At 36.6% G+C, this 21,559-nt stretch overlaps 1 protein-coding gene across 1 annotated transcript in view; it reads right to left on the bottom strand.

Annotated features, from left to right (window-relative positions):
• Positions 1-21,559, bottom strand: part of MOV10L1 (Mov10 like RISC complex RNA helicase 1) — a 30,106-nt gene that overhangs the window by 429 nt on the left and 8,118 nt on the right. The window contains exons 7-26 of the mRNA XM_039726852.1: positions 20,506-20,732; positions 20,170-20,365; positions 17,241-17,435; positions 15,783-15,897; positions 14,314-14,491; positions 13,626-13,696; positions 13,158-13,249; positions 12,413-12,471; positions 11,742-11,857; positions 10,620-10,650; positions 9,300-9,478; positions 8,636-8,782; positions 7,688-7,809; positions 6,803-6,902; positions 6,237-6,401; positions 4,648-4,821; positions 3,738-3,887; positions 1,995-2,102; positions 1,290-1,427; positions 447-538 (exon numbers count right to left, since the gene is read on the bottom strand). Of these exons, the coding sequence (XP_039582786.1) occupies positions 447-538; positions 1,290-1,427; positions 1,995-2,102; positions 3,738-3,887; positions 4,648-4,821; positions 6,237-6,401; positions 6,803-6,902; positions 7,688-7,809; positions 8,636-8,782; positions 9,300-9,478; positions 10,620-10,650; positions 11,742-11,857; positions 12,413-12,471; positions 13,158-13,249; positions 13,626-13,696; positions 14,314-14,491; positions 15,783-15,897; positions 17,241-17,435; positions 20,170-20,365; positions 20,506-20,732 (2,655 nt within the window). The remainder of the gene's footprint in view (positions 1-446; positions 539-1,289; positions 1,428-1,994; positions 2,103-3,737; positions 3,888-4,647; positions 4,822-6,236; positions 6,402-6,802; positions 6,903-7,687; positions 7,810-8,635; positions 8,783-9,299; positions 9,479-10,619; positions 10,651-11,741; positions 11,858-12,412; positions 12,472-13,157; positions 13,250-13,625; positions 13,697-14,313; positions 14,492-15,782; positions 15,898-17,240; positions 17,436-20,169; positions 20,366-20,505; positions 20,733-21,559) is intronic.

The following is a 21,559-nucleotide window of genomic DNA, read 5'->3' as shown; positions in this document are numbered from 1 at the left end:
ACAACAGTTTTGATTAAAAAAATAGTATAATCTAGTATGTAATACTCACTGAACACTGTATTTATTATATGTTATCAGAAGGAAGATATTTAAATCAAGTTTCAAGCACTTTGTTTTTAACTACAGTGAAACCACCTGAAATACTTCTGCTGTACCCTCCACATTAATGATCATCAAATATGCCATTATCATTTGGGGATACATAAGATACCAAAGTCAACAACAGGTCTTATTTAATAATTAATGGTCAGAATCCCTTATGGGGTGGGAGAAAACAGGGTTACATTAAATAATTTTGTTTACAAAATGTTTACTTAGGAATGCAAAATCCAATCCTACTATGATAACACAGGTTGTACTGATCAATCTTTCAAATGACACTAGCTCTAAAAATACTGTAAACTGATCAATATCTAGCAAGGTTAAAGTGAAGACCAGACACTTACTTCTGCAGGCGTTCCAGCTCTGCGGGCAGGTCACAACCTATGTAAACTCTGTTCATTATACTGTATTCTAATAGTGCAGAAAAACAGGGATCCTACAAGAGAAAATTAATATGTAACTGTAAGCATGGTGCTCTGTGAAGTGAATTTTCAAACAAATTAACACGGCACATGAATGTAAGAGATTTAATAGTACCACTTCCAGAAACAGAACTCTGCAAATGATGCAAGTATGGTGCACCATGTGAGGAAGGTACCTATAGCTGCCCTCAATTACATGGAGTTATATATTAAGTGTGGGGTAACTATATTTTCATTCAGATGATTTCTGGAACCCTGTTTTCCTTGTTGTTTGTGAAGTCAGACATAAAATGAGATATTAAGACAAGCTCCACTTATTCCTGTGGAAAGACCATGCATGAGTCCAAAAGAAGTCCTCCTCCCTGGCACTCGTTGCATTAATTGGAACAATCACTTCTGCCATCCTCCATTTAGAGTGATGCAACTACATTTTGTGAAGAACCTAATTATGTGGGGTTATTCAGAACATGCTTACTGCTGGAGAACTTTAGAGGAGGTCAGAGCCTTCATGCTGGAGACAAGAAGGAGCTAGGAGTCTACGCACAGAGCACGATTTCCCTTGTGCTTGGAAATCTACTGTGTGTGTGCCTGAACTGTCCATTTGTATGGGAACCCTTGGAGATCAGATATTCCCAACTGCAGACTGAGGACAATGTACAAGTTCCTAACATATTCTGATGCTTTCTCACATTGGATTAACCACAAAATCATACAACTGCTGTGGCAAATAACATACACAATTCAAGATACAAACCCAAAACTTACTTTCACAAGAACGTGAGGATTTCCCACGACAATCAGCAAAGCTTTTGCTCTAGTAATTGCTACATTAAATCTCTTTGGGTTACAGAGAAAGCCTAAAGAGTGTTTTTCATCATCAATTACGACTTTCTGAGATCGCACCTAAAATTGATTAAGGATAGTTTTAGAAATAAAATTATGAGAACACAACATACCACAGTGTAAGTTTTAACATAATATTTCCTGCAAAAATCCACTCAGTTAAATGACAATTCACAATGTGTCTTTCAGCATGCCTTCTTCAGTAGCCTCATCAGTGTGCTTTGTCTTAGCATGGGAAAAACAGCCAAAGCGGGTAGTGTGCTAAAATTATGACTCATTAGTTTTCCACCCATATTTCATCCATATTTGAACCTATCATTGAAAAAGAAAATTTTCATTACCTAAATAATGAGTTCTTATAAATAAGAGTGTAGTACATACCTTGAACTACTTTAAGGAAGATCTAATAGTAAATTGAAAAGCTATGGTATGATGTGGAACAGTGAAAGTAAGCCTAGTACCACTGACCTCAGGTAAAAAAAAAAATGTACTTAATAAGCTCTGCTTTCAAATACTGTGACAGACAAAAACATACCTTCTAAATTTTTTAAAGGCCTATGTCAAAAATGAAACACAGAGAATTAGACACATAAAAACTCTCAATAGGACCACAATGAATTTACGCACTGTTGATAAGATGATAACCATGTACTCCTGCCCTTGAAACTCTTCTACTGTGCCAACCTTTATGTCTTCCAAATCAATACTTCTGAGAAGAAATCTAATCTTTTCCACCTATCAAAAAAAAAGGTGGTTGAGAGAATTTAGTATGACGTTTGAGAGTGGACTGCTTTAAAACCAAAACCATACCACATATACATGTATGCGTTTTAGCATGACAGTGTTGAAAGGAATGACTACACCAAGCTTAGCCATCATTCACTAGTAAGATTGTCACATAAAATAGTAACTTCTCTGACAAGAAAGTATCACAGCTAATACACAATTTAGAAGGTGAAGGTACTCTCTACCATAAATTAAACAGAAGGTGAGAGATTTTTAGTAGTCCAGATTTTAAAGAGAATAACTCAGATCCTTAAACCCTCTTTTTCCAATATGCATCATATCCAAAACCATGCATATGACAGATCCAGCAGGGCAAGCAGCTTCCCATAGCCCTTCAAGAAGACTACAAAGATTCCACCTTTGCTTGCCACATGCATCATGCAGAGTGAAAGGCAGAAGTGAAGTAAGATCTTAAGTACCCACCAAAAGAGAAAGAGAACAAGGAGTCTCAGGCACTGGGATCCTGGTACATATGGGACTACTGTACTGCTATCTGCTAGAAGTTGTTCAGAGATTATAACTGAAGTGCTCCAAAAGATTTAAGAAGTCCTGCCTAAGTAAATTGAAGATTACAGTCAAAGACTACTTTCTAATTAGTGTTCCAGCAATACAAAGTGACTTTTTAAATGAGGACATTGCCATCATATGCCTTGTATTATAGGCAGATGAAGGGCAAAACCACATTAAATCATATGAAATAATTGAATTTCTTACACTCTATAAACAGTCACATCAACAGTATGAATACATATTTGAAAAAACAAATAATAACTTTAAACATAGGGCAGGAGCATGCACCTGACTAGCTGGATCAATAAAAGCAAAGCTTTAATTTGCAAGTGAGATTTCTTCACTAGGGCTTAGTCTTTTTCATACAACGCAGTGTTTTCCTCAAGCCACACGTGCAAGGTCATGAATACTGAGATGTGAAAACCAAGAAGAATTATGTGCACTGTCCAAAATCTCCTCTGCAAGTGAAAGGGGATTAATTTTATTTTTAAAATGAAAGTAAACATCACATACTTAACACATCTGGATATAAATACATTTAAAAATAAAGCACAGCACTTGAATTTCATGTTCAACATTCTCTAGAGGTTTAGAGAACATTACAAATTTCAAGTCTGACTATAGGACAGCTAAGAAGTCACAGTAATTGTTTCCTCTAGTCTCCTCAAGACCACAACAAGTTGTCAGGCCATCTACTTCATAATAATTCCTGTTTGTTCCAGTCTTCAGTGTAGAGAGTGACAGAACCAGACTGCTGTTCCAGCTGTTAGATAATGAATTCTTGACTTGCACTCATTACTTCCAATAACTGAAAAATCTGCTACCGTTTCCATATTCTCCTCAATTGCTTGATTTTTAAAACTCAAAAACCAGTAGAATGCCATTATTGCTGTCTTTTAGATTTCAATGGCAGTATTGCAATGACTGATAATACACTGTGTATCAGGATACACCACGGTGGAATTTTAAGACATGCCACATTGCTTTAACAAAGCACAGCCACCATATAAATCCATGAGATGAAATACAGCAACTTGGAGGCTCTGAAGACATCAGAGCTGTTAAACATTATACCTGCTTACGGTATGGTGCAATCACTCCAATATCTGTCACTGGTACTGCAGAGTATTCACTTCGAGCCAGCTGGCAACAGTACATCATTACTTGAACTGCTTCAGCTGGATTAAACCATGAAGGACTGTGACCTTCACGTGTTTCACTGCCCTGGAGTGGGGAAAAGAAAATGAGATGATGGAGATCAGGTGCAGAAATGACTACATACTTATTAACACATTATTCTTATGCCCCCTGAATGCAAAAAAAGGGATGGAATACTATACATAATTTGTCTTCCTCTCTATACACCTTTTCCAGATAAAAAGTATCACCTCACATTTTATATATATTTTTATACATTTATAAATATAATTGATATAACAACAGTATTTTAAATATGCAACAAAGGAGTTATATCTCAACTCAGAATAACACATGTTAATAAGCTGGCATCTTGCTTTTTTCAAGGTGGAAGAGTTCTAAACCAAGCCTCTGCAAGCAGCAGATATTACCACTTCTTGGAAGATTAAAGAAATTTTTTTTCCAAGGTACTAATTGTATCCCCTGCCAAGTTAAGCTCTAATGATTCTTTAGTTTTAAAGGCTTGTATCCATCTGAATGTAGGAAACTCTCATCAAAAGCAATCTAGAGCAGCTGATGGTAACTCCAGTCTGGACATCTGCTGTGAACTTAAACTTCTATGAAAATGTCTCCACAGTGCACTTCAAGAGGCAGCTGTTCAAGTTCCTACCAAATATCTGACTTCAGTCAAATATTTGACTTTTAAAACCAGATGGTTAGGAAGTCACATTACCTGTGAAAGGCATATTAAGCTTTTTTCATATCCTTTCTAGAATTTATTCTAAAGAAATCAGCAAACTGCTAGCAAACCTATACAGTTAGTTCACTGTATGAATATTTTACATACCCTTATTCCATGAAAAATTAATGGAAATCCCTTCCTGGGCAATTTCTCCCAATTCAAGAAAGAAGTCACTACTGAGGTATCTGCACAAACTTCTAGCTCCTTATGATAAAACAATCTAGATGGCAAGGCAAGCAATGCAGAATGTGACCTGTAGTTCTTTGTGAGTTTAGTGATCTGCAAAGACAAAATCCAAAATCTGTAACAGAAACAGGCAATTATTCATTGGACTTCTGAGAACACAGCTTACCATCCGCTAGCATTTAGCATTTCTAAGGCTGTCAGAACTCTATTCAAGGCAAAAACTGAGTTGTGGTCTTCTGTAAGTAAGAAGTACACCAAAGCAGTTTTTTGCAGGACCATCTCCTTCCCCTCCAAAGGAGAAGCAAAGAGAATTGAATTTACATGATAGATGAATGGGTCATCTCCAGTTTCTTGAAACATTTGATGTACAGACACATTCTCCTTTTTTTAAGAGTCAGATTATTTTCATGGAGTTTCAATGGATGAAATGTTTTCTTCTGAACAAGACTTGACAGGCAAACAGGGAGCATCAGAACAGCTGACAACAGCTGGCCTTAAAACATCTAAAAGGTATTTGTCTTTAAATGAAAGAATAGTCTTAAGGAAGCATTCCAGAAAGTAATTACCGGCTCAAAAAAACCTAGTCCTGTAAAATAACATAGGATATTCCAGTCAAAATGTATCCTTAAAGCCCTCACATTCCTGATCTCGCACTATGCCAATTCTTCTTAAGGACTGTGTAAGGATCACAATGACCAGAGATTGTGCTAACAGATTTTACGAGGAAGTGTGACAGGTTTTTCAGCAGGCTGAACCTGATCTAAAACCTAGGTCCAAACAACCTCACTTTCACCCTTAAATCTGCCATCAGATTTCCTCCCTTCTCTGCTTCCATGGTCATCTAGTCCTCTTTAGCTCTTGGTTTAGTCTTTCAAATTATGTTACCATAAGAACAGGAAGGCATCTTAGGAAGCCTAACATCAGTCCTATGTTTTGGATTCAGACAGCAATTAAAAGCAGCTCAAACATCTGACTTGTTTAAATACCAATGCTGCCTCTGCCACTTAACATAGATTTTAGGTACTTGCCCATACAGAAATCTGAGGAAGCTATCCTTCAAAGGAAGACACGATACAGAAATAAGAACAATTTCTCTTCTTCCCTTTGTGAAACATGATGTTTGCAAAATTCATCTTCAAAGAAGAGACTCTGTTTGTCTTTTTATGTTAAAAGCAGAAATTGTACTTTTTCATCTGTGGAAAATGAAGTTATGGTAAACCTGGACTAAGAAGATGAAAGACAATTTTAAGCTATTATTTACAACTGTTCTCTGTGCACCATATTTGACTTATGATACTTAAGAATAGAGGATCCCTTCAAAGAAAAGTTTTAACACGCTGGAGGACTCAGCATCTTTACTATTCAGAGTACATATGCAAACTAATCAAGCTTTTCTAGAGAATTCATGCTCAAGCTAGACTTATCATTAAGCATCAGGGAGCAAAACGGTGGTAAGAAACCACAACTTTTGATTGAGCTGAAAAAGGTTGATGGAAAGCGTAACTCACCAACAAAGGATTGTATGCTCCACAGGTACCAAAAGCATCCTCATCTCTCAGATATAGCTCTCTTGATGACAGTCTTTCTAGCAAGGACATATTTAATCCAAAGGACTGTGCAAGTCTAGATTTTATTACTGGCCCTAACTGCTTTGGATCTCCAACGAGAATTATCTGTATATGAAATTTAAAAACATCCATCTTAGATTAAAATAATTGGTACTGAAACTTCATTTTATAATGTCATACATGTTTCAGAATTCAGAGATCAATTCATATCAAGTATTCTGCTTTCCTTCAAACATTTGTTTCCAAAGGACAGAAGTATATTGCTGTCTTAAACAGAACATATCTTTTATTTTGATATCTCCCACACAGACCCAGTCCTCCCAACACAGACTTGTTCTAGATGTAAAGAAACTTGTTTAAGTGTTGAGAATTGACATTATGCATGAATAATCTCTAGTACCAAACTCATTACCAGAAAATGGCTGCTTGCATTCTACATAATCCACAAAATATGAAAACAATAAACAAGCTTTTTCCCTTTCAGTAAATGATGTTAAGAGAATTACCTGTCCATCAGCTTCTGAAATCAACCCAATAGGAATGAGACTTTCCGGTTCACTTGCTTGACCTGCCTCATCCAGAATCACATGAGTGAAATGCCCAAGCCTATAATTAAGTAACATTAACATGGAACAGGGCTGTTTTCAGATTAGTTCATTCTGCCACCCTGTGGTTGACCTCAGCAATTGTGTTAACATCCTTGTCAAGTGTGCCAGGCAACCCCAGAGACACAGAGCAAAGATGGGTACTTCCAGAAGGAAATATAGAAAAAACAACCTCTTAACTTTCATTCTTCATATTTCATTTCACTTACATACTGACATTCACAACCTTTAACTAAAGCATTGTACCAACGTTAAGATACTTAGAAAAGCTTCCCTTATTCTCAGTTTACTTAAGATATTGAATTAAAACAATGCAGTTGGTGTAGCAAAAAAAAACAAACAAAATGTTCTGCCAAAAAACTCAAGATAGTAAGGCTTTAGACTGTCCTTTTCCAAAGTTAAAATTAAAAGAACTTGATATGACAAGTTAGTAAAGGTGGCTTGATAAAAACCAAATACATCGTAATTTTTAGTGTGGCAATCATTTTGAGCCAAAGTGACTGTCAAGAGCAATGTAATTCCCTCTGGTGGCAGAGGAGACCTTATTGTTCCAAAAATCTTAAATGTTACTCAAGATAATTCTTAAATTTACCATGGAGAAAGTTTCTGCTTAAACATTACTAAAACACAGAATAACAGAAACCAAGTGCTTTGCTCTCTCACACAACACTGGTGCATGCAATAAACTATTAAAACAGCTCAAGTTACAGGTCAGACAGTCTGTAAAAGCTCTGGGGTTTGTGTCATCCAGCCACTTCAGTGATACTCCTTTCCATGGTACTGTACCGTGTATCTGTTTGATAAAACAATCCTGCACTGCTGCATGTTGTAATTACAATCCTGGACCACAATGCCTTCTGAATATCATCACCATCTTTGCAGTAAGGTTTCACCATGTCATCAATTTGCTGCAGAAACAAAAAGGGAAGACAACTTGCCAGCCTAAAACTGAACTTTTAAATTTGAAGAGAAAAGCTCTCTGAAAACTATTTTAAAAACTGAGCAAAACACATAGACTAACACCCATTCATACACCAAAATGAAGTAATTAATTTGTCTAGGCAAAATAGTACATATGCAAGACATCTGTGCTTTATTGTAAGGATCAAAATGGAACATTTGGATATTTTATATACTCATCTATATGTACGCACGCATATATATATATACATATACACACACACGTATATATATACAAATGTGTATCTCTATATATACACACACTTGGATATTTTATATACTCATCTATATGTACGCACGCATATATATACACATATACACACACGTATAAATACACAAATGTGTATCTCTATATATACACACATTTATGTGTAAATACATATACACATGTATAATATATATGAAGTGAACCCACAAGGTGTGTGCCCTGCATAGAGATGACAATATTACTTGCTTACTTTCTGTGTAAGTAGTCTTAACCTGGACTGAAAAAAAACCTAAATGAAATAAAAAATCCTCACCAATGCCTATTTGCTGTTCATAGTGTTATGCACAGCAAGAAAAAGGTGAAGATCCTATGCTCATACAATCAAATTAAGGATTATGATCAACTTAACGTTAATCCTTCTGGAAAAGCAGAAGCAATATAATACTCTGGATGCTAAGCAAACCTAAGCAGCCTCATAGCCACTGAGAGTTAAAATACTAAATCAGTATTTTAAGGTAAAAGTATTAAAATGGAAATCCTAAGTGGCAGGTATCTGTAATATTTACCTCTGCTGACCTGAAGGCAGCATTAACTCGAACCATAGTTCCTGGTTTTAAGAGATTGCTTTGATGCAGCCGCAAGCAAATCAGATCTGTTGCAGCATTTGATGGTGCACATACCAAAATCCGACTGTCTGGGAGAGTAAAGTGTATCTACATTAAAAAATACAGATAATAATAATTAAAAAAAAAGGTTATTTAAGAAGCAGCAGTAGCACAAACGTTCCCATTCTATTTCAATGAATACAGAACCCAGAAGAGCTCTGCACATGTGTGATTTCCATTCATTATTCTGCAGTTCAGTAACGCTCCTGCCGACAGTCATGACTAAGTAGTCTCAAACTGAGTGTACCCATAACAGAGTTAATTAATCATTATCATATTAGTGTATACCTGTGCTTCATGAATACATTATGCACTACTGGAATCACAAAGTAGACACTATTCACTGAAGTTTTAAAGACAAAAAGGCTTGAAAATAAGACATTCAGAATTCTGTTAAATCCACAGGAAGATGGATTTTCCTCCTTATATGGAGTTGTAGAAAATGATTTTAAAAAGAGTATTTTGAAAACTCCTTTGGAAAAAAATATGATGGCACTTACAGAAACACTATAAATGTTCCAACATGAAAAAGACTAGAGATGACCGATTTGTTATTTACTACTACCTGTAAAATAGCTTCAATTACTGTTACTGTTTTTCCAGTTCCTGGTGGTCCAAAGAGAAGATAAGGTGTTGGGCGACATTCACCACTCAGTATCCTTTTCACTGCCAGTTTCTGTTGCACATTCAACACAGGATTGAAAAATTCACCATCTCTCTGTTTAAGTGCCACAGTTTCACCAACTATAATCAAGACAAGCATATCTCAGAACCTCACATATATTTTTAACATATGTAGATTAAAGCATTTCAAATTCACAATAGGCTTCTGCACATTTTTTGTTTTCCTTTTGTGGTAACAACCAATGAATTTCTCTAAAATTCCATTTTCATTCAATACCAAGTAGAAAATAAGCCATTAATATTTCCAAAGTGTACTGGTTCTTTATTGAAAGGCAGAAAAGGACCATGATTACATAACCAAACAATCAATAAAAACTCTATTCAGTAATTCTAGAATCAAGTTCACTTTCTTGTCCTAGAACAGCAAAACTTGAGAAACTTCCAGTGACTGGCACTTTGGGAATGGTACCAGTACTACATGATTGGCCCTCTGCTACAACTGCTGGAATTTTTTTTCTTAATCCTGTCTGAAATAGTCTAGCTTTAGCTTTCCACAGTAGAATCTTATTAACCTTTGGACAGAAGTGCATTCTAGGTAATTTCTCAGTAATCCTTTAGCATACTTTTGATAAAAAATGACATGATCACTCTCCTCTTAGGCATTTTGCTACAATGATATCTAAAGCCATACTTTCAAAAAAAAAAAAAAAGCATAGGAATAATCTGGGATACTTGAAAAAGTTTAGCAAAGCTTTCCCAAAGATGAGAGACAGCATCCCAATAACAAACTGAAAACTCTGAATATGATCAAAACGTTTTGAGTAAATGACTGGGAAATAACTACTTATTAATTACAAAAAATATATCATCAGATGCTTGCTCCCCCTTCTCCCAAAGTAAACTGTTCAAAGCTAGCCTGGATGAACTCTGGGCAACCTGGCTAGTGGAAGGTGTTCCTGACATTGGCGGGGAGGGTGGAACTAGATGATCTCTAAGGTGCTTTCCAACCCAAACCATTCTAGATTCTGTGAACTAGAGATGTTTAAGTAATGCACCAAAAGCCTCCACAGAAACTTCCTGCTATAGTATTTCTAGAATTTGTCTTTAAAGGCAGAGCACAAAGACATCTTAAGGGTATCTTACTTAGCCCTGATTTACTGATGTGATACTTATCATTTAAGCACAGAAAATATACCAATTTGGCTTGTTTGCAGAGTTACTATCATCACCTCTGTTATGTTCACCTCCCTTGATGTCATACCTTTTGTCTGTTTGTTCTGTTTTTTTTTGACCTGAAAAGAGCAAGTGAAGATAAATGCATTTATAACCTTAAGAAGACAGGCAACTATCTTCCCTGATACTTTTCAAGTTGCTAAGCTTGAATTTTTCCCCATTAAATAGAATATTTACCATTAAGACAGAAAAAGGCAAGAGTAGTAGGAGAAGGTGCCAGGAATTTCCATGTTAAGTTTAAGGTTTCTAATACTTTGGCTCTATTAACATTAAACACTTATTTCACGAATACTCTGCAGGCTCAGAAAGGATTTTGAAGCCATGATTACATAACTTGTTTGCTTCCACAAAAGCAAACAGTCAAATTCCAGACCATTATGAAAGATACATGTATCTTCCTTGGTGGACATGTCCCGTCAGATTGTAGCACAGGAGAAAACTTCTTGTAGAGAATATGGTGTTGGCAAGGCTCTGGACATCATGCCTCAATCATCTTAAAAATACTGATTTCAAACCAGATTGATTGATCACTCTTTGTTGTAAAGCACCAATTGCAGGTGAAATAATTAGGGAGTTAGGAAAAAATATTGAGTGTAAAGGTGATGAAGCACAAGTTATGCAGACACTGTGAAAACTCTTAGACAAAAATAAAGAAATGCTGCCACATGCCCCCAAGCTGACTTGATTTAGTGTTGGTGACAGTCTTGCTTCAAAAAAGAAAGAGAATTAGGCAGCCTCCAAAAGTCCTTTCTACATTTTATGAATATAATATAAGTCGCAGTTAAGCCTGAGTCAATCTACTCAGTACAGGATGATTATTTTCTATTACAAAATTATTTCCTGCCACATTGACTGGACTTACATATCTACTCAACACTAGCTATGAAAACTTGTCTAAGGCAAATTTGACAGCTTCCACCACAATCACACACTTTTTTAATAAGCACTTTCTATTTTGTAAGCTTTATAGTAACAGCTGTCATAAAATCTCCAGGCAGCAAACAAAAACTTCTGTCATTAGAATGCAGCAGAATACAACTCTGATTCTGATACTTCATTATGCAATTCCCTTCTGGCAATAGCTGTACAGTAAATATCTGGTACCTGTCTGAATGAAGGAAATTTTAAGGAACATTTACAGAATAGTTACCTTACTTTCCTGCTGTGTAGATTGTTTAAGGCCATCATCAACAGCACAGTACTCTTCAGTATTCAGGGTCTTGATAGCTTGTGGTGATTGTAACACAAGTCTTTCTGGAAATAACACTAAATTTAGAAGAGAAAAAGAAAGTAGAGAAAGTCACACAAACACTTTGCATATTTCACTGATTAATGTGGCTGTTGATACATCAGCTTAGTCTGAGCTGTCAAAACTGGTTTATCAGAACTAAGGTGGTGAAGACATGAAGTTCACATGCATTGTTCAACTCAACCATAGAACAGGAAATCAGTGTTGTTTAATAAATTCTGAGGTAACACAAAGCATGGCCATTTCACTGGCTATTATTATAGCCATATGCATGATTCCTACATTTCTTGTTAGCTCTAACAGTGTCACAAAAGTTTTCTTTCTCTCCTCCTGCCTGGCCTCCTGATGGCCAACAGATGAAGTAATTTTGACAAAACCTTCTATACATTCAGCATTGTTTTTATTTCTTAAAAACCAAACCAAATCAAAAATCCCCTAATGCACAGAAAACTCCTGTAAGAACAAATTATAATGCATTCTTCCCAGTATGCCCTGATGTGAAAGCAATAAAACCCACAATACTCCACACAAACAAACTCCTCTAGACAGCTTAACAGTCAAATGAAATGTACCTTTTTCACCCAGGTAGAGAGCTTGCTGAACAGCCAACTGGCATCGCCTGCTAGGAATACTGGAACCAGAATACAGATTTGTAGATTAAAGTAAAAGCTTATGTTTCCATATACTATGACAGCACACTCCTGTGAGTTACCTGGTACTTTTTACTGTGCATAAAAAAAATAATTTATACAAAATATTTATTTTTTAAAAAATCTACTGAGAAATATGCTGCAGAAGTATAAATAGCTTTGCAAAAATGGCCTGGTGTTCAACACTTCAAGGAACTTCTTTGCAAGGCTGAATTTACAAAGATTATGTAACTCCAAACAGATAACAACATCCCATGAATAAAACAAAAGTTTAAAAGAATGGGAGGTTATCACCTGCTATTTTTACTTCCTGCATAGTCTTGCAGCCATATTAATACATTAAAAAAAACAACCAAAAAACCTAGCAAAAAACCTAAGAAAAATACCCCCAAACACCCCACCTCATTCCTCCCCATTTTATTGTCTGGCATCAGTGTGGTTATCTAGGAATGATTAAGATAACAACTCTTTGACCACTTGTACAGTTACAGTCTTTTAGCCATGAATACGGTGGCAAAGGTGTGTTAACGAAAAGTGAAAAAATTGGCAAGATCTTAATTATGTATTTTTCTGTGTCCACCAAAATAAACAGTTGATAATCTTAGTTTAAAAGTCATTCTACTGGAGGAATCATTAAACACAGTTTTCTGGAAACTTATAAAAACACCTGCAATGAACAAATTCCACATCCATGGGCTCCAAGTTGTAAGCACGTTCAAAGTCAGCATTAACCTTAAGAGTAACATCTTCCTCACAGATCTGTTACAAAGATAAAAAAAAAGTCAGGATACTGATGAAGATTTAGTACTTTAAAGATAAAGAAGCACCTCTGAAAGGACTTAACCGCCCCCAACTCCAAAAAGTAAATGTAGATTTAACTACTAACAACACATCACATATCTAGATTATGTTAAAAGTGCTTTCCGAACAGGCAAAGATTATAATTCCAAAAGAATAGGGAAGCCAGAGTCGTCAAAAATACAACAAAAATACAAAATCACCGTTCAAAATAGAAGTTAAAATAGAGACTATTTTAACCTGATTTCTGAGATGATAACTAACTCCAGGAATTGCAAGCTTCCCTTATAAAACCTGTGCACCACGTTTTCTTCAAAAGGAGAAACATTTTGCTTACCTCAGCAACATAGGCAATGTACTCTATTATGTGATGGGAGTAGACCTGAGTTCTCAGTATCACCTTATCACCTGATTGAAAACAAAGTTAAAAGGTAAAATACTGTTACAATGAATAGTAACATTCACTGCAGCATGTAATTTCTCCTTTCCTTCTGCACGTTTAAACTAGGAATTTGGAAGATATTAACTTCAGCAAAGCTGCTGTACCCATCAGTACTGTTTTGAAATGCCACATGTAGTTGTATATTACAAAAGGCATCTAGTATTGATGCCAACAGACAACACCTCATGAAAACACTATCTTGTATGTTATATTACTTGAAATTCTGAATTTAATTTTAGCTGCTTTCCCAGCTTTTTTGCTACAATTATTGCTTTTTAAGCTATTACTACATTGTACAATTTTTGCTGAAAACCCCACTGATTATTGTAAAAGAAAAATCCTAAAGCATGGAAACCTCTGTAAGAACAGACACATGCAATGCTGCTTCAGATAGCAGCCATTGTAAGACTGAGACATTAACACAGAGTCCCCCGTCCCTAGTCCCCTGTCTAGTAGTCTAAATGAATAACATTGTGCTCAAATATCTGAAAGATTTCTTTAAACAAATGAATAAACAATATAGTTTGCATTGTGAAAACATAGATCAACACGCCATTTGATTTTATCTCATGTTGATTTCTACCTGGAATCAGGCGAGGTCTGCCCTCCTCTACTCCTGGCACTTCCAGCACTAACAAGTTCCCATTCCTTTTTAAAGTAACCCCGCTCATGTAGTAATCTTTTAAATCCATTTCTGCTTGGATCTCTTCAAGCCATAAAAGAGTAGAAAAGTTTGCTTTATAATTATCTAGATTAAGACGCTGAAAAAAAACAACCCGGCACACGTTATTGTTATACACTAAGATACAGAACCCACTATTGCTAACATTAAACAATTCTTGAGACAGACTGCACAGCAACTGGGTTGCCAAATAAGATACCTAAATACATGCATCCATACAGATATAGATAGGATTGTAAACCTCCTTAATAGCCGAAGTGAGATTACTATAGTTCTTAAGCTCATATACAATAGCCCCTCAGCTAAAGAGTTAACAAAGCCTCTCACTACTACAGCAGCAGTTTCACCATCTGAATTCAGGGGCAGTCTACAGACTGAGTTCTATGCTCAGTTTATGCCCAAAAAGCAAAAAATCTAAATACCTGGACAGAGACAGCTGACAAGAGAGAGTTATGTCATGTCAATTACGGTGAGCTGAAAGAACCTGAATTTTCTCCCTCAGAGCTTAACAAATCTTACTGCAGAGGTATTCTCCAATACTACCAAATTTTATATAAGGTTAGGGTTTGGTTAAAAAAAGTAACCATTAGTGGCAGGCCTTCAGTGCAAAATTATTATAAACACTACAGATCTTTATCTTCCTTTTTGAGAGAGGATGTCTAACCTGCTAACTTAAAGCTGTGATCCCAAGTTTAATGTCAGATGTTTAGTCAGCAGACAATACAGCCTTTTACATTTTAAAAAAGAGTCAGCTCCAGTTTATAAGTACTTAAAATTCACAAAAACAAGTAAGTTGCAGCCATATTCTACCAGAAATCAGAGCAAAGTTTTGGAGAAGGAATCACTGTAGTATTCTTGTTAAGACTTTATAGCTTTTTGGGGGTGTTTTATATGTATTCTGAAAGTGCTATACTTGTGGGAAGAATTTGAACAAGCTATAGTGAATTAAATCTGAAGATGTTTAAGAAAACAATTTTGAACAACCAGAAAGAATTCTGTTACTGCAGTAATTTAAGAGACTGCAATTTTCTATGAAATAACTTTTCTGACACCTCAAAAAACCCCTTCCAGTAATGCCTAAAAAGTGAGAATACAGAGAAAGCTTTGTTCAGCTTCTGTGATGTCCACCCCCAATACACTTCAACTCTCTTTTCAGATTTTCCCATTTATGCTTCTCTGGTTTTGTAAGCTTGGAATCTGTAACATACTGAAACCCATGGAAGTCATGGGATCCAAACTGAAGTTTAAGTCTACTTGACAAGTGTTGTCATCTTCTCTTACACTAAGGACTACACATTCTTCCTAAGTTAAGGGTGCTTGAACAGAAACACTGTATTAGAAAATATTTCTTATATAAAACCTATACTTACCTCTGCTAGGAGGGGCTGAAAGGTCAGTATGTCTAACTGCTGTTCCACACATTTTCTTAACTCATCTGGTATGGTATAATGCGGGAGAAAGTTTGAACACCACCTTCTCTTATTTCTAAAATGAAAACGTACAACATAACATTTAGGTTGCTTAAGTAATGTATGTAAAAACAGCTGATTAACATGCCACATCACCAAGACTATAAACCCAAAACACATACACACACACACAACAGACTAATGACTCCTTCAAAGTTGTATAACAAACTGAGAAGTTTGTCATACTGAGAAGAAAGGTAAAAGATCTTACAAAGATGCTCCTTGACACTGTAGGGAAAAAAATTTATGTGGCCAAGGCTCAACTGATGATGAAGCTGTCCAGCACTGTGAGGGACAACAAAAAGTTTTAAAAATATGCCAGTAGCAAAAAGCATTATCAGCCCATTACAGGATGAGGATGGTCACCTTACACACAGGGACATAGAAAAGACAGAAATGTTTAATGTTTTCTTTGCCTCTGTTTTCAACATCAGTGAGGGACTAAGGGAGTGCCAGTGCCCTCAGCTGGAGAGTCATGACTGAACAAACTCCAAGGTGAACCTGAACTTCTGCAGGATTTGCTGCACCTGCTGGATTGCTATAAGTCTATGGGACCTGATGGTATTCATCTGAACGGTCCAAGACATGGCTGATGCCATCACAAGACAGTAAAGCTTTTGATACTGTCTCTCAGTGGATCCTTCAGCACAAAATATCCAGCTCACAGCTGGATAAACACATCATGTGACGGGTGAGCAACTGGCTCACAGGTTGGGCACAAAGGGTTACAGTGAAGGGGATGACATCTGACTGTGACCTGTCCCTAGTGGGGTTTCACGGGGCTCCATCTTAGAGCTAGTTTTCTTCAACATCCTCTCAAATGACTTGGAAGCCAAATTTGAAGGTATACTGAGTAAGTCTGACAATGATACTAAATTGAGAGGAGCTGAGGACTCCCTCAGATGCAGAGTGGTGCTGAAGAGAGATGTACACAAATTAGAAAGATGGACAGCCACCAACAAAAGTTTTCAATGAAAGCTGGGAGACATTAAAGTTGTGTAAAGAATTAAGAAGGTTATTATTTCAGAAAACTATTTACAGTTTCCCATTTTTTAACTTAATAACACAATTATTACTAAGTAGATAACTAAGGAACAGTGTTTTATCTTATTACCACACTATACATTAGAGATTCTGTTTGAAAAACCTACAAAGAAATCAAGCAGTTAATTACTAAAACAACCTCCTCTATCAGAAATGTCCACAATAATCTTGTTTACAACATATATATGTATATATGAAAACACGTACAGATTCTCCTAGCTTCACATTTTCTTTCTCAGCATTTCAGAACAGATATAACAATACCAAATAGAGCCATGCTAGGTAAGTATTATTTTATGCTCTAAGTGACAGTACCTTTTGTGTTTAGGGGCAGCCACTGTTGTCTTCCTTAGCTGAGAATCTGGAATATTTTTAGGCTTTCCTGGAGAATAAGGTTGTACAGGTGCTATAAGTAATTCTTCGTCATTTGTTACAGTGGCTTCAATATAGCGGCCAACAGTAAAATCAGAAAAGCCAAGCAACAGGAGCTCTTTACTGTGTCCATGAATCCTTTAAGTAAACAGAAGTTATCTCTTTAAAACCAACATGGTCACACTTCACATTCCCCAGCCATGAGATACATTCTCATTTCAGTTACATATGAAAATTGCTAATTTAGGGTAATTCCTCACACTCCCCACCTCGAGTTCAATCCTAAACAATTAAAAAACCAACCCAAGCCACTCACCCACCTGACCAAAAAATCCCAACCCAAAGCCACAGCAAAAATCTCAACCCACAATTTCATCAAAACCTTGGGTAAAATGCAAAATCCCTCCACTCAACATACTAGGGTACAGAATTAATACTTCTGTTACAAGGAACATCTTGGAATTACTGCTACTGCAAAAGAAGAGCCAAACAGGTCCATCAGAGGAACCTGAAGCAAATCTACTCAACATACTAGGGTACAGAATTAATACTTCTGTTACAAGGAACATCTTGGAATTACTGCTACTGCAAAAGAAGAGCCAAACAGTGAAGCAAATCCCTTCACTGTCTGCAGTAACTGCTTTGCAGCGCCTTGTGGAAGGCTACTCAGAACTGAACCCTAACTCTAAACATATGAAGTGGAGAAAGTAGGAAAAATCCTCTAAATCTGGAAAACATACTTTATACATGCAAGTGTTGCTTGGGAAGTGATACATGAGAAAAAACCAGATTTGTTCAGATTGGTTTCTAAGAAACTTTAGCACTGCTACAGTGCAATTCTCAACTACATGTTCCAACACTGCTACCACGTGCCTGAAACAAATGCATCCCAGAAGTGTTTGGCAGGAAAACCACTTTTGCCAACTAAGACTACCTGCTCAGGTTAAAACTACACCCTGGTTTTGTCTGATATAAAAAGCTCAAAACAGACATCAAACTGTCCAAATTTGGTCAGTTTTTTGGTCTACATTTGCAGTGTCTATGGTCTCTTAAGTGGCCAGCAAACACTTGTTAACTTCATGCTGCAGCCTCCCATGAAGTTTTGTGTGGCTTATTCTCTATTATTAGAAGATTATAAGACTTTGTGGCTTTCATGGATTTACACCAAAATATAAATAATTCTTTCTACATGTCTACCTCCATGAAAGCAAGCCATGCCTGCAGCTTTATCATTCAAACTACAGCTAAATCGTCCTCCTAAGAATTTTTTTACCCCTTACTTCACTATTTAATATGATAAGAGAAACAGTGTGAATATTATTGCAGCATTACTTCAGTGAATGAAAACTTGTTTTCCTCTGTCCAACTTTTCTTCTACCTAGGAATCAATGGCTGTGGAACACTGTTCTACATGTCTACCTCCATGAAAGCAAGCCATGCCTGCAGCTTTATCACTCAAACTACAGCTAAATCATCCTCCTAAGAAATTTTTTACCCCTTACTTCACTATTTAAAATAAGAGAAGTAGTGTGAATATTATTGCAGCATTACTTCAACAGATGAAACCTTGTTTTCCTCTGCCCAACTTTTCTTCTACTTAGGAATCAATGGCTGTGGAACACTAAGTCTGCAGAGCTACAGCTGGAAGCAAGTGAAAGTTACACAAATATAAGCTTTGCTGTGTAAGGCTCCTACTCCTACTTGAATGCAGGAGCTTCCACAAAGCCACCTTCCATTCTTAACTAAATGAATGAAGTATTTTGTATAGCTGAGTATTTTTTTGTTTTTCAAGGGTTTTCTAAGATTTGCAAACCACTTCCTCTGTGAATTACACCTTCAGTGAAGAAAGTTTTTTCTTTTATATTTCAGCATATGTAACTTGAATTTCGCATCACAAACAGGAAAACTTGAGATTAGGGCATGTAGCAATACAAGATAATAAGGACGAGAAGAAACACATCAGACATAACACAGGAAATCTGCATTAGCTCTGGTGCTCATGGAACAATGGATTTACTACAAAGAATATATCCATCTGCATTATCTTCACCTCACTGTATAATTTTAGAGATGTAACCTATTCCCACTCATATTGCTTCATTAGCTACTATAATTTTCTTTCAATAAAAACTCAGAATCAAGCACTGAAATGGTAACTACTTTCAAAGTCACATAGATTTCCAGATGATTTGCTACTATGTATTGGCTTACTGTACACTACACCATATGCCTGTTTTGATTGGGGTAGAGTTAATTTTCTTCATAGTATGAGGCTCTGGTTTGATCTGGGCTGAAAAGTGTTGATAGCATAGGGATTTTTTTTACAGTACTGAAAAGGGCTTGCACAGAGTCAAGGACTTTTCCCCATCTCATATTGTCCCACGAGTGAGGAGTCCAGGGGTGCACAAGGTGTTGGATGGGGACACAGCCAGGACAGCTGACACCAACTGCCCCAAGGGATATTCCACATCATGGGACATCATGCTCAGTACATAAAGCTGGGGGAAGGAAGAAGGGAAGACATTCCAAGTGATGGCATTTGTCTTCCCAAGTCACCATCATGTGTCATGGAGCCCTGCTGTCCTGGGGATGGCTGAACACCTGTCTGCCCACGGGAAGTGAACAAATTCCTTGCTTCACCTTTTCAACTGTCTTTATATCAACCTATGAGTTCTCTCACTTTCACTCTTCCCATTGTCCCTGGTGTCCCACTGGAAGGGGTGAGCAAGCAGCTGAATGGGGATTAGTTTCCAGCTGGGGTTAAAGCACAACATGCCAAGAAGAGAACTGTGCTCAGAAACAGAACTGTTAAGTCTATTTTCATTACTTCCTGCCATTGTATTGGTTAGAAATAATGGAAAGAAATACTTACACAGCTGTGCATATAATCACTATGAATATTTTTTCACCTGGTGCTATCACAATTTCTGGAGTAATATTGCTGTGCTTAGTTGGTTGGTCCTCATGGTCTTTTTGCTCACTTTCTCCATTTTGCGTATTTTCACCTTCAACCAAGGAATTGTTTTCCTTCGTCCTTGACAAATTTGTGTCTTGAAAATTAATTCCTTCTGTAGTAAATGTATAACAATAAACTTTGTTATCACAATTTCTATTGCTAACATAGGCAAGCGTTCTTAACACAGACCTACTGGTCTTCTGAGGAGCTAACATTTAGGATTCAGCATTCAAACACTGTCATTTCATGTACCTGGAATGACTTCATTCTTCAAAATGGATGTATGGTTCAATGACTCACATGCTGTTCCTCCACTGTTGTTAAACGAATTAATCACAGCTTTTGAGAGGTTTTCTTGATTTATCGGAAAAGATGGACTGCTCTCACAGTTCTGAGGAATCTCAACACTGAATTGCTTGTCTTTCACCCATCCAGCTAATCTGCAGCTGATTAAGGACTGTGGTACGCTCCCTTTATTCCTAGAAGTAGTTATGTGATTAGTTACATAATGAAGTGCATGCATGGTGAATGCTCTTGAGAAGTTTATTTCTACCTGAAGTCAAATACAATTGTCTGCAGCAGGCTAGTTCTTCCCCTTGTTTCATAATTGCTACCAGAAGGAAATTGCACTGCTGCTTCACCTCTGCTTTATGATAATATTTCTAGGTCGTATCAACTACCATATAAAGCATATAAAAATACCATGTATAATATAAACAATGGGAGCTTAAAGTTCATTATTGGGTAACCAAGTCTTAGGAAAGAACATAGAATAACAAAAATGGGTAGCAGGTTTGTCTTCATTTAAGCCTTGATGCCCAGATGTGAAAAAGAAAACAACACACAAAACACACAAAAAAACCCCACCACCAAAACAAAACCCTCCTAAGGATACACCAACATAGCTCTTCAGCATCCAAGCTCACAAAACAAAAAACCAAAAACAAACAAAAAACCCCCACAAACCCAATACCCTCCAAAAAACCCTACGAAAAAAAATTCTGGTCTGCTTTTAATACACAAATATGCAACAGTCGTCTTCTAAGATTTTGAAGATGGCAGAGTATCTGCAGCTTAAGTTACAGACACAAGTAAAAGCTTTTGCTTCAGTCCTTGTTCTAGAAAGGATTTTACTAGGATTGAAAAGAGATACAGGACTGGGGAGTCTCAAAGCACTATCTGCAAGATAAATGCTCAATATCAAAAAGGCTATCCTACAGACATTAAATTCAGTGTGAATTTAATTCCATAGTATCTGGAGGTTACTTGAACATCAAAAAACACAAGGCTCAACTAGAAGAGACAT

Source organism: Passer montanus, unplaced genomic scaffold (assembly GCF_014805655.1).
Source record: "Passer montanus isolate IOZ18808 unplaced genomic scaffold, ASM1480565v1 scaffold6, whole genome shotgun sequence".
NCBI classification, from domain to species: domain Eukaryota; kingdom Metazoa; phylum Chordata; class Aves; order Passeriformes; family Passeridae; genus Passer; species Passer montanus.
Note: the sequence above shows the minus strand (reverse complement) of the source record. Positions and strands in the feature narration are given on the sequence as shown.